The 15,596-nt window shown below is 39.3% G+C and overlaps 1 protein-coding gene and 1 long non-coding RNA gene across 2 annotated transcripts; one reads left to right on the top strand and one right to left on the bottom strand.

The window, feature by feature from the left end:
- Positions 1-603: 603 nt before the first annotated feature.
- On the top strand, positions 604-8,128 carry LOC124279896 (the record flags this gene model as incomplete). Its single annotated transcript, XM_046715778.1, has 8 exons — positions 604-621; positions 930-947; positions 2,283-2,300; positions 3,545-3,562; positions 4,084-4,101; positions 6,197-6,214; positions 7,195-7,632; positions 7,877-8,128. Coding segments are annotated over 8 exons (785 nt in total), but the record flags the coding sequence as incomplete, so codon positions are not given.
- A 440-nt stretch (positions 8,129-8,568) lies between these two features.
- Positions 8,569-14,339, bottom strand: LOC124279952. The gene is made up of 2 exons (XR_006899538.1): positions 13,956-14,339; positions 8,569-9,166 (listed from the first exon to the last, which is right to left on the bottom strand). It is a non-coding gene; the product is annotated as an uncharacterized LOC124279952 (long non-coding RNA).
- Between the last annotated feature and the right edge of the window lie 1,257 nt (positions 14,340-15,596).

Raw genomic sequence — 15,596 nt, 5'->3', positions numbered from 1 at the left:
ATAAACAGTTATTACTTTTCTTTGGACAGAATATTATATATGTTGCAATGTTTAAATAAATACGAACAGAACCTTCCACTCCCTTCACAGACGAGTTCAATTCGCCTCTCGCACCATGCCGGATTTCGCAGTGTCTTCCGTGGAAGGAAGGACTTCGATTTTAAGTCGGCTATGGCAGAATGGAGATAAACTTATTGTGTTGGAAAATTAGATGAATGTTAGGCTACGCGTTCGGTTCCAAATGAAATTAAGTTACTATCAATTCTACCTAACATTCATCTAATTTCCCAACACAATACGTTTATCTCCTAAGTAGATTTTCTTCCAAGCCGCACCACCATAAGTTGACAAAGACACATATATGTTTAGTCAACATGAGAGTCCAGTGTCTGGAATAACGGGTTTTCCGTGTCCAGATACACATCGGGGAGGCCATTATTTATTTGTTTAGTGTTTAACGCCATCAGAGGGGTGATAACCATCCTCTTTCCCTGTTTAGTTTGGTGTACGTGACAGTTTTTATGTAGTAAATCTCTCAATCTTCTGAAATTGTTATGATGCCAATTATTGGGCTAATAGTATGCACTCTCATGTTCCTTTCAGATCCCAGCCAGACACTAGGTAAGTGATTTCGTCCTTTATATTACACCTACACATCAATTCTCTTTATCAAGAGGTAATTCTTAGATAATTACTGCAAAATGATTTCCATCCTAGCCGCAGCACCATCCCTGTCTAGATGCGCATCGGAGAGGCCATTATTTGTTTGTTTATTATTTGGCGCCACCAGAAGAGACACTAATATCATATTTTCAAGTTAAGTATGGAATATGGGTGACAGCTTTTAATGTAGGAAAACTCTAAATCTTCTGAAATTGTTATTATGCCAATCATTGGGTTGATAGTGTGTACTTTTATGTTTTTGCTAGATGGCTGGCCAACACGAGGTAAGTGCTTTCATTCTTTATATTCCACCTATACGTCGGTACTCTCTTTCAGCGAGTAATTCTTAGATAATTACTGCAAAAATGACTTCCATTCTAGCCGCAGCACCATCAGTCGACAGAGACACACATTAGGTAAATCGGTATGAGGTTCCATGATCTGGATTCACGGGTGTTTTCTTGTCCAGGTACACATCACTGAGGCCATTATCTGCTTGTTTATTGTTCAGCGAGACCAGCGGGATCGTTATCACGATCTCTAGTTTAGAGTATGTAACAGTTTTAATGTAATAAATCTCTAAATCTTCTGAAATTGTTATGATCCCAATTATTGGATTGATAGTATGCACTTTTATGTTCTTTCCAGATCGCCACCAAAAGGCAGGTAAGTGATTTCGCTTTTTATATTGCACCTACAGAGCAATATTCTTTATCAATAAGAAATTCATAGATACTTACTGGAAAACGATTTCCATCCTAGCCGCAGCACCATCAGTTGAGAGAGACACACATGTCTTAAGTCAGTTTTAGTGTCCAAGGTCTGGATTAACGGGTTTTCCCTGCCCAGATACGCAGCGGAGAGGCCATTATTTGTTTGTTTATTATTTGGCGCCACCAGAGGAGACATTATTATCATATTTACAAGTAACGTATGGAATACGGATGACAGCTTTTAATGTAGAAAAACTCTAAATCTTCTGAAATTGTTATTATGCCAATCATTGGGTTAATAGTATGTACTTTTATGTTTTTTCTAGATGGCAGGCCAACACAAGGTAAGTGCTTTCATTCTTTATATTCCAGCTATACGTCAGTACTCTTTTTTTAGCGAGTAATTCTTAGATAATTACTACAAAAATGACTTCCGCAGCACCATCAGTCGACAGAGACACACATTAGGTAAATCAGTATGAGGTTCCATGATCTGGATTCACGGGGATTTTCTTGTCCAGATACACATTGCCGAGGCCATTATCAACTTGTTTATTGCTCAGCGAGACCTGAGAGATTGTTATCACGATCTTTCTCAGTTTAGTTTGTAGTATGCTACAGTTTTAATGTAGTGAATCTCTAAATCTTCTGAAATTGTAATGATGCCAATTATTGGATTTATATTTTGCACTTTTATGTTCTTTCCAGATAGCCACACAAAGCCGAGTCCATTAGTTGTTTGTGTATTGTTTAACGCCACCAGAGGGATGATTATCATCATCTTTCTCTGTTTAGTTTGAATTACGTTACAGTTTTCAATGTAGTAAATCTCTAATTCTTCTGAAATTGTTATTATGGCAATTATTGGATTAATAGTAGATCTATGCACTTTCATGTTCTTTCCAGATCGCAGCCCAACGCCATGTAAGTGATTTCGTCCTTTATATTCCATCAGTACTCTTTGTCAACAAAAGGTAATTCTTAGCTTTTCACTGAAAGTGTTTTTCCTTTCAAGTCAGACCACCGTTAGTTTACAGAGTGACGTATTTGTTTAATCAGTATGAGGGTCCAGGGTCAGGATTATCGTGTTTTCCCTGTTCACATCGGAGAGGTCATTATTTGCTTGTTTGTTTTGTTTAACGCCACCAGAGGGTCATTATCATTATATTTCGTTACTAGTATCTAGTACATGTGACAGTTCTGGATGTTGTAAATCTTCTGTAACATCGGAGATGTCATTTTTTGTTTGTTTGTTTATTGTTTAATGCCACCAGAGGGGTCACTGTTGTGATCTTTTTTCTATTTAGTTTGGGGTACGTCTGACAGTTTTTAATGTAGTAAATCTCTAAATTGCTCTGATACCAATTATTGGGCTAGGTAAGTGCTTTTGTCCTTTGTTCACAAAAGTTAATTCTTAGATACTAACTGCATCTCTTTTCCATCCTAGCCGCAGCACCATAAGTCCACAGAGACACACATTTTTTATTTCAGAATATAGGGTCCATGGTCTCCATTAACGGGTTTTCCCTATCCAGATACACATCGGAGAGGTCGTTATTTGCTTGAACTGTTTAAGAAGCATTCTAGAAGTTGTAAGCAATAGGAACGTCAAGTCTTTATTGTACAGTTGCGACGTTTCGGTATAGATGCTTATTCCTGTTTCAAGCATGATATATCATTATTTGTTTGTTTGTTTATTGTTTAATGCCACCAGAGGGGTCATTGTTGTGATCTTTTTTCTATTTAGTTTGGGGTACGTCTGACAGTTTTTAATGTAGTAAATCTCTAAATTGCTATGATACCAATTATTGGGCTAGGTAAGTGCTTTTGTCCTTTCTGCACAAAAGTTAATTCTTAGATACTAACTGCAAGTTCATTTCAATCCTAGCCGCAGCACCATCAGTGGAAAGAGACACACATTTGTTAAGTCAGTATGAGGGTTCAGGGTCTCAATTAACGGGGTTTTCCTGTCCAGATACACATCGGAGAGGTCATTATTTGCTTGTTTGTTTATTGTTTAACACCACCAGATGGGTCATAATAATTGTATTTCTTTACTAGCATCTAGTACATGTGACAGTTGTTAATGTTGTAAATCTCTAAATCTTCTTAAACTGTTATGATACCAGTTACTGGGCTAATAGTATGTACGTTTATGATGTTTCCAGATCGGAGACCAACACAAGGTATGTGCTTTTGTCCTTAATAATCAGCCTCTACATTGGTACTCTTAGTTCACAAAAGTTAATTCTTAGATACTAACTGCATCTCTTTTCCATCCTAGCCGCAGCACCATAAGTCCACAGAGACACACATTTTTTATTTCAGAATATAGGGTCCATGGTCTCCATTAACGGGTTTTCCCTATCCAGATACACATCGGAGAGGTCATTATTTGCTTGAACTGTTTAGGAGGCATTCTAGAGTTGTAAGCAATAGGAATGTCAAGTGTTTATGGATGATCAACTTGTTTACTGTACAATTGCGACGTTTCGGTATAGATGCTTATACCTTTTTGAAGCATGATATATCATTATTTGCTTGTTTGTTTATTGTTTAATGCCACCAGAGGGGTCATTGTTGTGATCTTTTCTATTTAGTTTGGGGTACGTCTGACAGTTTTTAATGTTGTAAATCTGTAAATCTTCTAAAATTGTTATGGTGCCAATTATTGGGCTAATAGTATGTACTTTTATGATGTTTCCAGATCGGAGACCAACAAAAGGTAACTGTTTTCATTCTCTATTTTCCACCTATACATCAGAACGCTTTGTCAGCAAAATGCGATTTCCATCCTAGCCGCAGCACCATAAGTCGACAGAGACAAACATTTGTTAAGTCAGTATAAGGGTCCAGACTCTGGATTTAACAGGCTTTCTCTGTGCAGATACTATTCGGACATTTCATTGTTTGCTTGTTTGTTTATTGTTTAATGCCACCAGAAGGGTAATTGTTATGATATTGTTTTCTATTTAGTTTGGAGTACGTGACAGTTTTAAATGTTGTAAATCTCTAAATCTTCTGATATTCTTATGCTACCAATTATTTGGCTGCTATTCTGTAATACTATGTTCTTTCCGATCTGACCAACGCAAAGTAAGTGCTTTCGTCCTCTATATTCCACCTGTACATCAGTACTCGTTGTGAACAAAAGGTAATTCTTAGACACTACAAGGCGATTCCCATCCTAGCCAAAGTACAATTAGTCGACAGACACACTCATTTGTTGAGTCACGATCATGGTTTTTGAATTTCTTTGTCACCTTCATTCGCAATAACGTCGTGAAATAGCTTTCACCAATTTGCTTCTTTAGTTATATGCGTTGGAGGTCGCCTTCGCCTGCTGGCATTTCGGCAGCCAATTTGCTTGAGCAGTCAACTGTTGAATACTTCGGGATGTCTAGTCGGTTATGGCCTTATCCGTCGAATTTTAAACAGTCAGCAGTGCCGATCCTTCGAATCATGCTTGAATGGTTCTGTGCTAATCGGTCGAATTTCAGACCGTGTTAACACACTGGGAGAGTCTAAGTTCATTAATTAAGTGGTCGGAAGTAGCGTCACCCACTAATTCACAGTAGGAATCCGAGCTTTCAGATCCTTCAGATGGTTGATAATCTTCATCAGATCTACCATCACTTTCATCAGAGAGATCACCACCAAGCTCCCGTTGCATAAGTTCAAATAAGTTTAGTTAATCCATTTAGAATGTGCTCTGGGCACACAAGTCACAGAAGACCCGCAAAAAAGGTTAAATGAATCTGATTGCCTTGAGGAATTCTAAATGCTGGTCAAAGAGTTGTCAGTGGGGTCTGCATGGACCCCATCCGTCCTCAGTAGGGTATATGCAACACATCAACTACTTTATAATGGAAATTCTTTCTAAATCTTAAACCTGAGATTTTAAGGGTTAATGCATCAATTTCAATTTTGTACAAAAGTACAAAAATATATAGAGTCCAAACATATATTTAATGTATCAATTTCTCATTGTATCATATGAGTAGGCAAAGATATATACTGTACAAAAGTACAAAAATAAAGAGAGTCAAACCATCCAACACCCCTTGCGTCGTTTTCTTGGTAGGATCCAATGTTTTGATAACTAATTAATAGCTTTGATGACAGTGCTCATCCGTCAAATGTATTTTACTACTTTGAAATCAGAAATTCGACGGATCACCATGCCAGCCGTCACCATTTGGAATTCTTTGTAACCAGCGCCTTCAAATTCAAGATATAGTGTAAGAGAATTTTCGCCTTTGGACACTATTCATAGACGCACCAATTAGTCTCCAATGAAGTAAGATTGCTTAATTTTTGCTTTCCGCTGTATCATATTTACATTCGGATTCTTTCGTGTATAAAACATAACAAATGAATTGGCAATTGAATCGGCTGGCTGAATCTGATACGCAAGCGGTTTTATGTGTGTTTTAGCGAATTTTGGGAAAATATGAATACGTGTACATACCCTTTAATGTGGAATGAATCGAAACAGTTATTATGGTTTATTCTTCTTTGTCTATAAACGAAAAATCCACAGAATTGAACACATCCCCACACAAGTGGACATATATACAGTATTTTCAAGGAGATTCACAGGGTCTGCATTAAGATTTACATGTCCAGGTACACATCGGAAAGGTCATTATTTGTTTGTTTAGTGTTTAACGCCGCCAGAGGAGTCATTTTCATGGTATTTCTTTACTAGTATCTAGTACATGTGGCAGTTTTTAATGGCGTACATCTCTAAATCGTTTGAAATTTTGTTATTATGCCAATTATTGGGCTAATAGTATGCACTTTTATGTTCGTTTCAGATCGCAACCTAACATCAGGTAATTGTTTTCTTTCTATGTATTCCACCTATACATGAGTATTCTTTTTCAAGAGAATGTACGTATTAGATATTAACCGCTTGGGCGATCACTTCTGGTCAAACCGATGATAGTAAACTATGATTATTTAACAATAGTCATGTGATGTATTCAATATGTGTTCGTGTGGATCCCCAGTGTGACAGTAGAAACATTTTTATTTTTTCTGACACTGGCGAAACTTACAATGAAAACCGATAGGAAATGGTCGCACATTGAGCCATGACAATTACTCATGACGTCATCGAACAATGTGTGTTTGTTTTTTCTGTTAGACATGTGACATCAAGCGCATTTTCCTATCGGGTTTATATGATAATATGTTAATGTTAACGTTAACATGTCTCGCTATCGGAGACAACATTACGTTATATACGGTGTTTTACCACACACAAGTGGCCATTTATGTTATGTTACTCTCAGTGCACTATTTGTTGTAAGCGCTTGCTTGCGAGCAAAGTTGGTAATTAATTAGACGAGTCTGGATCAAGCAATCAGTCTAGTGCCATCATGTGCACTGATATATACGGTGACATACATCAATCAAATTAGCGAGCCTGAACACCCGATCTCGTTAGTGAGTGGGTGCGTTAACGAGTAATGGAGGAGTGCGTTTTATATATATTACGACGCTTTGTGCAGTTGTATAAGGGAGTGATAGCCTTAAACATGTATAGCTTCTGTAAAGGTCACAAACCATTGATAATAATGAAGTAAAATGATCGAACCCACTATCGGGCTATCGTAAGGGGCTTAACTGCACAGCGATTTCCCGCTTCTTTGACACTTGTGCACTGAAATGACCTTTCGATGGCTCATTAAGAAGTATTTCCGAAATTATATCTGAATTTGAACGTTTTTGCCAACATTTCTAATCTGCAACACGGACATCAAGTGTCATTGTGCAGCATATGTTTCATGAAGTAGATGCCTCTCTCCAGAGTGTCGCCTCCATGATGGCTACACATACAGTCAAGTCGGCATCTGCTATAAGCTGCACCACACCAAGATCTCGTGGATGGAAGCACGTGAAAAGTGTCGCGTGGAGGGTGGAGATTTGATTAAAGTCGACACCATAAAGAGGCGCAAGGTTATGGTAAGCGTTATCGGAGGCGTTCTCAAAGGGTCATCCAGCTCATCCGGGTCACCCAGGTCATACAGCTCATCCAGGGCATCCGGGCCATCCAGGTCATTCAGCTCATCCAGGCCATCCAGGCCATCCAGGTCATTCAGCTCATCCAGGACATCCAGGACATCCGGGCCATCCAGGTCATTCAGCTCATCCAGGACATCCAGGACATCCGGGCCATCCAGGTCATTCAGCTCATCCAGGTCAACCAGGTCAACCAGGTCATCTAGATCATCCAGGTCCAGCTATTGTAAGTCCTATGCTGAGAAGAAAAAATACAAGTACTATTATCCTTTACACTATTCTGATGACCACTGTTACATCAGTACATATCTATAACCATACACTAGTTTCGTACATGTACTTGTGCTTGGTGATTAACTTGAGGCTAGAGTTTTGGGAATAAAAATGCCTGCCATTAGGTTATAAAGATACATCCCTGCATTTGAACCTTCTAAAATATTAGACAGAGATGTTAATTTTCTGCATTATAGACAAAAGAAGCGGATACTGTCGTAAGGAGGAGTTCTACATCGGAGGTCAACGCAATACTAATACTGGACGTTGGGTATGGGTGTTGGACAACACCAACATTGCCAACTTCATAAAGAACGACCCCAGGTCCAACTGCATGGAACTTGAACCTGTATGCGACAGCAACGAGGTGATAATGGACGATACAAGCTGCCACTATCAGCATCAGAGGTTTTTCTGTGAGATCGTTGTAGAGTAGATTTGATCGTCAAGTACACAATTTTGACGCATTTATGGATACTCCAGAGATTCCTTCACATCATGTTTTAATGTTCATATATTCATTAATTGTTCTTTTTTTTTCAATTGATACAAAAAAAGAAAGAAACATGAGATGTTTACCAGAATAACCTCTGCCTCTCTGTCTGTCTAATCTGTCGATATTTCTGACTTGCAATCTCAATGTGTAAATAAACCAGACAACAAGCAATATATAAACATCAGTAACCCATATTTACAGACAATTCCTGCACCTGGTTGAGTATTCCGGGGAAGCAGTTGCCCTTGATTAATTCTGAAATAGCAATTGTTATATTTCTTAACATATAATTGGATTCATCTTTGTTCATTGATAAAACACTTTCTGCAGGATGTACGGGTTTTCATGTATTTTCAACACAACAACAACAACAACAACAACAAAACTTGGGAAGAGAGTCATTGGGTATTTTAATGAGCTTCATCAATGAAACAACACATGGACAAAACTATGGCAACACCTATGATTTTAACAGGATATAGTCATTTATATTCACATCATAATTATGTTTATATAGACACTCCGCGTACCCCATGCGTTGATTTTAGATATGCACCTGTTACGATCAAAGGCGAGCATTATGTGTAATAGTTGCACCCGTCATTAAGCAAGTATCATGTTCCAGTAAATTGTTCTGACAGCTCGATAAGGCGATCAGTTGATTTCGTTGTTGATTTGTTGATAAGCAAATATGGGGTCTTCACAACTGACAACTTCTCAATAATGGCAAGTTACTGAAATGCAGAATGATCGATTGTCATTGAGGGCTGTTGCAAGAGATGCTGCTTGTCAGCCACAGACTATCAGCCGATTGGCCAGAAAGTATCAGCAAACTAATGACGTTAATCACAGTCAATGCTCAGGTCGACCACGAGTGGCAACTCCTATGGAGGATACAGCCCTTCTAAGAATCACAAGACTTCATCCGTTCATGTTAAGTGGCGTGTTAAAACGGAGGGGCTCCCACGTGGTCGTTGTCTAACAGAACTGACTGCAATATAGAGAAAAACGATCGACCGATCAGACGTCCATTGTTACCCTGAGAGCACAAAGAAGCACGGCTGGCTTTGTGTCAAGCTCGAAATCACTGGAATTTGAGATTATGGGGAAGGGTCCACTGGCCACACGAAAGACGATTTCTAGTGTTCATTACTTATGGCCGAGTTCGTGTAATGCGCTGCAGAAACACTGCATAGTACTCAACGGAATATCTTAAAGCACATACCGTTTGGAGAGGGTCCATTGAAGACTGTAATCTTGAAATAGTAAAGAAATCTGAATGGACAACGGTATACCACTGACAATCCCAGACAGAGTTTTTGTACCCCACTTCGATCTCCATCCTCTGAACACAAGACCCATCTTCATGGACGTGTATGCTATCGTTCGCGTACCGTTGTTGACGCGGTCAAACGGCGGTAGCAACTCTACCTTGCCCCGCCAGGAGTCCAGATCTTAGTCCAATAGAGCATGTCTGGGAAAATACGTCAGAGGGATATTCCATCAAGCCCTACATCAAGTATGGTACGCAATACCTCGACGTCAAACTCAACGTCTGATACAGTCGGTGAGGTGAGGGTCAGGGATGTTATTGCAGTTGGCGGAGGTTACACCAGACGTTGAGATTGTGCTCGCTTATTGATACTTATGTGATTTCTTTAGGATTGTATGCCAGAATCTGATACCATACACGATATGGGGTGTTGCGATAATTTTTGCCATGTGTATATACCGTTAACATCAACAATGGCAGAAATCTATGCGAGACTGTTTGATAATAGGGTTGAATTCAATTTGGTAATGGCCAACTCTATATTCAAGCCACTTCATGCTTTGCCTTAAAAAATCGTTTGATTGAGGTGCAGTCGAGCATGCTCCTTCTACAATGTCAGAGTTAATACGCGTCTCTTATTGTGTGAACAATAAAGTGTTCTGAAAGGCATCTGAAGATATTACAGTGGTAGTACAAAAAAGAATGTCAGTACAAATCCAAAGGCAGTCGCATAATATAACAGTGATTATAGTAATGAAGACAGAGATGGTAATATCCACCTGACTGCAATAATGATCATGTTTCCGAAATAGGACGGGGCTGAGTGTCCAGGATAGAAATGATCTCCAAACATTTTCTGATCTGCTTGTAACTTGAGATGTATTGTGAAATGAGAGGCAAGAGTAAGCCGCCCTTATGCCCCTGAGAAAAATGAGATTCTCCAACTCCCCCTAGGGTCGTAGGACCCTGTACTGAGACAACTGAGGAGCTCGAGTGGTCAGACTTGGATGATGTTTGTAATCGTATCATACACAAATATCGGTGATTGATGTTCATGATGTCAGTCACTAAAATGTCTGCTTGAAAATAGATTACAGAGCTAAACAACAAAGAAACAGACAGACAAAAACATACATTGATACGTGAGCTTTTGGAGTAGTATGTATAGACGGGTGTCAACACAATGATATCCACACAATGGAACGTGAACAATAGAAGCAAATAGTTGTCACTGAACATAACGTCGGATATCGATTTTCAACGCTCTGCCATCGTGCGAAGATCCTGTGTTGCTTTGTATTGATGGTCATCAGTAGACTGTATCCATTGTCTTCATACAGCATTGACTCTGACGCACAACATCTACAACACTAAGCAACGTATCCGACCCTGCACTATCATGTCTCTTAAAATTCAACTGCTGTTTAAAAGTAGCAAACGTGCCACTGTGAACAGCTGTGTAACATTTTGTGGGTTCTTTAAACCTACACTGGCCTAACGGGTACAGCAGAAGGGAGAATATGTGATCACATGACGCATCTTCAGCAAAATTGAAATCACAGGCATTTACTGTGTCCTTACTTTTTACAAAAAGTGACTCCTTGGGACCAAACTCAGAAACAGGTTTCTCTTTTGTAAAATGCACGATGCTATCAGTCTCTTGGAAATGGCAAAGTGTATCTGCAGTGAGTGCCCTTGATGTAGCAGCCACTGTCCAAAAGTTGCACATATTGCGATAGTGCAACGCTGTGGCATCATCCTGCTGATGTGAACACTGCCACATTTCCCTGAACTAGGAAACTCTCACTTGCCACTCGGTCAGTAAGAAAGTACATAGGATTTGATGTTATGAATATGTGACAACATTCCCCCAAAGCCATTAGAAAAATGCATATTTCTTTTGGTGGATTTCAAAGTGCTGTATTTTGGGGTACTCTCTTGGACTGACTAGATGTACTTTCATAGAGATTGATTGGTCCTCGCTGTAGACCTATTTGCTTTTTTGGCCGACAATTATGAGAGATTGTTGTTCAAAGTTTATTGGATAAGTTTAAAAGATATCTTATATTAAGAAAGGAAACATTTAAAATCACTGCAGGTATAACTGACATAAATAGTTTTCCATATCCCAAGTGATATCACACGAGTGTGAGTCTTCCTGTCACTTCCAAGTGTCATTTCTTGAAAGTTCCATAGGTATATTTAGAGTTTTCTCCCTTTGATTCTCACCTTACACGGCTGATACACTGCCCGAGCACGACATACCTTTCCATAGCCACAAAGAACACCACCCACAAGCAAATACAGTGACACTGAAGGGCGCCTTTTGTGTAGCACTTGATGGTTCGAAAAAACCGAAACGTCCATGTTTGTAACCTGACTAAGGTTGCACAAGGTGTGTCATCACACTTAATACATATCTACCTATACCAAGGAGGCTTAGAATAACAGACAGACCAGTGATGAAAAACATGAACAACGTTAACGATCTACACAATCGTAACTCAAACATCACCCACTTTAACCATGAACAGTATACTGTCCTGACATCTCTGTCTGGTTTGGTGCATCACCCGCGTGTCAGGAACACGTGTCTGGCGCTGCCATGGTGACATAATACATGTATGTCCAACTGTATCACGGTGGCATGTAAATGATCAAGTATGTAAGTGAGTGCATGTTGTAGGTCATTTTCATCACCTAAAAACAATTGATGTTGGTTGGTTGATTTGTTGTTTAACGCCGCACTCAGCAATATTCCAGCTATATGACGGCTGTCTGAAAATTAGTCGCCCCTTACGACAAGCATGGGTTACTGAAGAGCGATTCTATGCGAATGTCCGAGAAGCAGGGGGCACTAAAGGTCTGCCATGAGCGAGTATACCCACATGGTCATTCAAGGGTCCTCGGAGCGGGGAACAGGAAAGTCGCAAAAATAAATTCTGATACAGTCAAAACAATGTTTAAACAAACCATAAAGATATTTCCTTGCCTGATATCGATTGCATTTGATCCATGTAACATACGAGGGTTTGGAAGTGTTTTATTATATGTATTAATTTTTTCAACTGGTTTTGCCAACTGCTATTTGTACTCCGACAAGAATGTTCGATAACAAGTAACAAAGTAATAAAGTACTAACCCTTGAATTCTTTTAACGTATGTTGTGTTGGATTAAACTGTACATGTGTCTGAGCGTATGAATTATGCAAGCTTCTCGAAGGAGTCTTGTCAATAGCGATGACTCATCGCTCAGGGAATTCCACACTCTATTTCTTTCTGTTCCTTCTAAGCACGCTTTTGAGAACCAGTCGAGTGTAACTAAATGTTGCTAAATTCGACACCGACGTATTGTGTCGTAAACAGTGCAAGCACAAAGCGTGAACAAGGAAGTAAGTAATTGAAATCAACTACCCAATGGTGTTACAGGACGGACGAGGACAACTCGGAAAGGCTCCACACAAATGTACCAGGAAGTCAAGGAAAGACCTCCAACTGAGCAATATCGATGTTAGCTTAACACTGTCAGCCAATAGCTGATTAAATGAACAACAATCCACGTTGCTATGTTGTACGTACTAAGCTGATAGATGATATTGGTATGTGGTCCCATAATATTTAAATTCAGCAGTTATAGCACCCTCCGGACCACTCCGATATTCAATATTTAAGCATTATATGGATCACATTATGAATCATTAGATATTGTGATATTGTTAAGTGAGGTGGTCCTTGACTTTATTGTTGAGTATATTATACTTCTCTGAAAATATCTCACTTAAAACACTCACTATATGTTATGCACACACACACACACACACACACACACACACACACACACACACACACACACACACACACACACACACACACACACACACACACACACACACACACACACACACACACACACACACACACACACACACACATATTGTTACATCGAAGAATGATTTCTTCACTAACTTGGGGGAACCAACTGCAAACCTCATGCAGATGAATTATACGGGGATCATGCAACAAATTGCTGTAAAGCATGTGCAAATATCGTGCATGTGAACAGCTTCGTTGGGGTGTAAAGTTGTGTAAAGAATTCTCCAATTTTCACTGATTTACATCATTTACTGAACTCCTGAAAATAATCTTTTCAACGTTACGAATTTGTTTTACAATTCATCAGTTCATGTGTAAACAGTACCTTTAAACAGTATGAAATATTTAGCAAACTTTGGTTTAGAACAGTTGCCTGAAGTAAGTGGCTATATTTACACTAGTGAGTCATAACTTTTTAAGAGAAGTATATATATATATATATATATATATATAGCCATATAATAAGTAACAATTGATAGACCACACCTGGCTCGTTTATATTGTGGTTGTTGTAAATATTTTCATACGTGTTATTATTGTGACTTACAAGTACAACATTTTGTACATGTTGCCAAACACCACAGACAGCGTACCCAAATACAACGTTCCCCGCGTCTCACGATTCTAGCCCTACCTAGAAGATTCAGTCTATGTTGAAAGGGTTCATGACATCCTCTGAAATGGTCGATACGCCAGAATGGCCACAGCACGCAGTCGTCTCATCACTGTGTCCCTGCTGATACTGGGTGTATCCAGTTGATAAATGCGCAGGTGATGTTGCTCACTCTCTGGGATTTCAGATTGTCAAATATCTGGCCAGTCTGCCTGACGCGGCTCATTAGTCTGTTAATAGTCTGCATTCTATAGCCGAATCTTCTGACAATATAGCTTTTCGAAGCCACCATCTGAGACATCCCAAGAGCTCGTTCTGGCTGATAATCCTGGCATTGTGGTGTGAGCCTTTAACAGGTATACAACTAACGATCACCATCGTTAAAAACTGTTGCGGAATAACTAGTACGTGCGACAAAATCACGTTTTTAATAATTTGCGCCTGTACTGTAGTGTGCCGTACTGTACTGCCCAGAACTGTAAATGATATCTGCAGTGTTCAGGCAACATGTACTCAATGTTTGTGCCAATGAAAACACTCAGGTTGGTATGCATACGAAATTATCATTGAACAATAAGCGTTGGGTGTAGCTAAACGGTTAAAGCGTTCGCTCGTCACCCCGAAGACCCGGGTTCGATTCCCCACATGGGTAAAATTTTCTGAAGCCCATTTCTGGAATCCCCTGCCGTGATATCGCTGGAATATAGCTAAAAGCGGCGTAAATCTGAACTCACTCACTTTGGGTAGGACATGCTTACCCGTTTCGCGAGCCACCGGGACGCGCTTTAAGCCCAGTGAAAAATGTTCTGGATAATGGAGACAGTGTATTCTCTGGCATTGACAATATATATTTGCTCTTCGGTGTGTTCTTGATATACATCTATACAAACCCGCTCGTCGTGTGCCTTGACAGTTATCAATGGCAAAATGATCACAAGTTAATGTTAATCTCTAATCTCCATCGTTTCCGGCTGATCGAATATCTCATTTAATCGTTTCATTAAAAACACTGTCTGCCACTTCCTTTCGTTTATTGTTGAATGTATTTTAAGGACAAAGATACAAAGCAGGCAATTCAATGTAACACTGTTTCAAGATGCCAGACGTCGTTATGATGATAAACGTTGCTAAAACAACTCTCGCGCTGAAAATGAGTGCAATGCATATTACTCACATCTAAATTTTGTTTGTGATGGCAAAATCACCATCTGGCTGTAAGGTCTAGATAGGCATTAGAAGTAGCAAGTAAGCGTGGGGTATATAGATGAACAACTTCTTTATCAAGTTTTACACAATGCACAGCGACTCAAGGACAACTCTCGACACTGACAAATGTCCCTGACACTGCAGCTTATCAATGAATACATATAACACGTGTCATTTGTTTAATAACCATGGCTCAGCTTACCATTTCGTTTTGGGGACTCTTTTGTACAATATCTTAACATACAGCTAGTCCCACTACAATTTACTGGTAGCATAACATTTTCAATTCTTCCCGGAAATGAACAATTCTCTCAGTTCTCAGTCATAAAAATGTTTTAGATTTTAACATATAAAAAGACTTACTGACATCAAAAAGTAATACCTTGTGAAAGAGTGTCAGTTGAATATCATGCAAGCGTGTAATGTAAAATTACTAACATCTTCATCTGTAAAGCT

Source organism: Haliotis rubra, unplaced genomic scaffold, assembly GCF_003918875.1.
Source record: "Haliotis rubra isolate DU_JTF1 unplaced genomic scaffold, ASM391887v1 Scf107, whole genome shotgun sequence".
In the NCBI taxonomy this organism is placed as follows: Eukaryota; Metazoa; Mollusca; class Gastropoda; order Lepetellida; family Haliotidae; genus Haliotis; species Haliotis rubra.
This window is presented reverse-complemented; position numbering and strand designations above follow the sequence as displayed.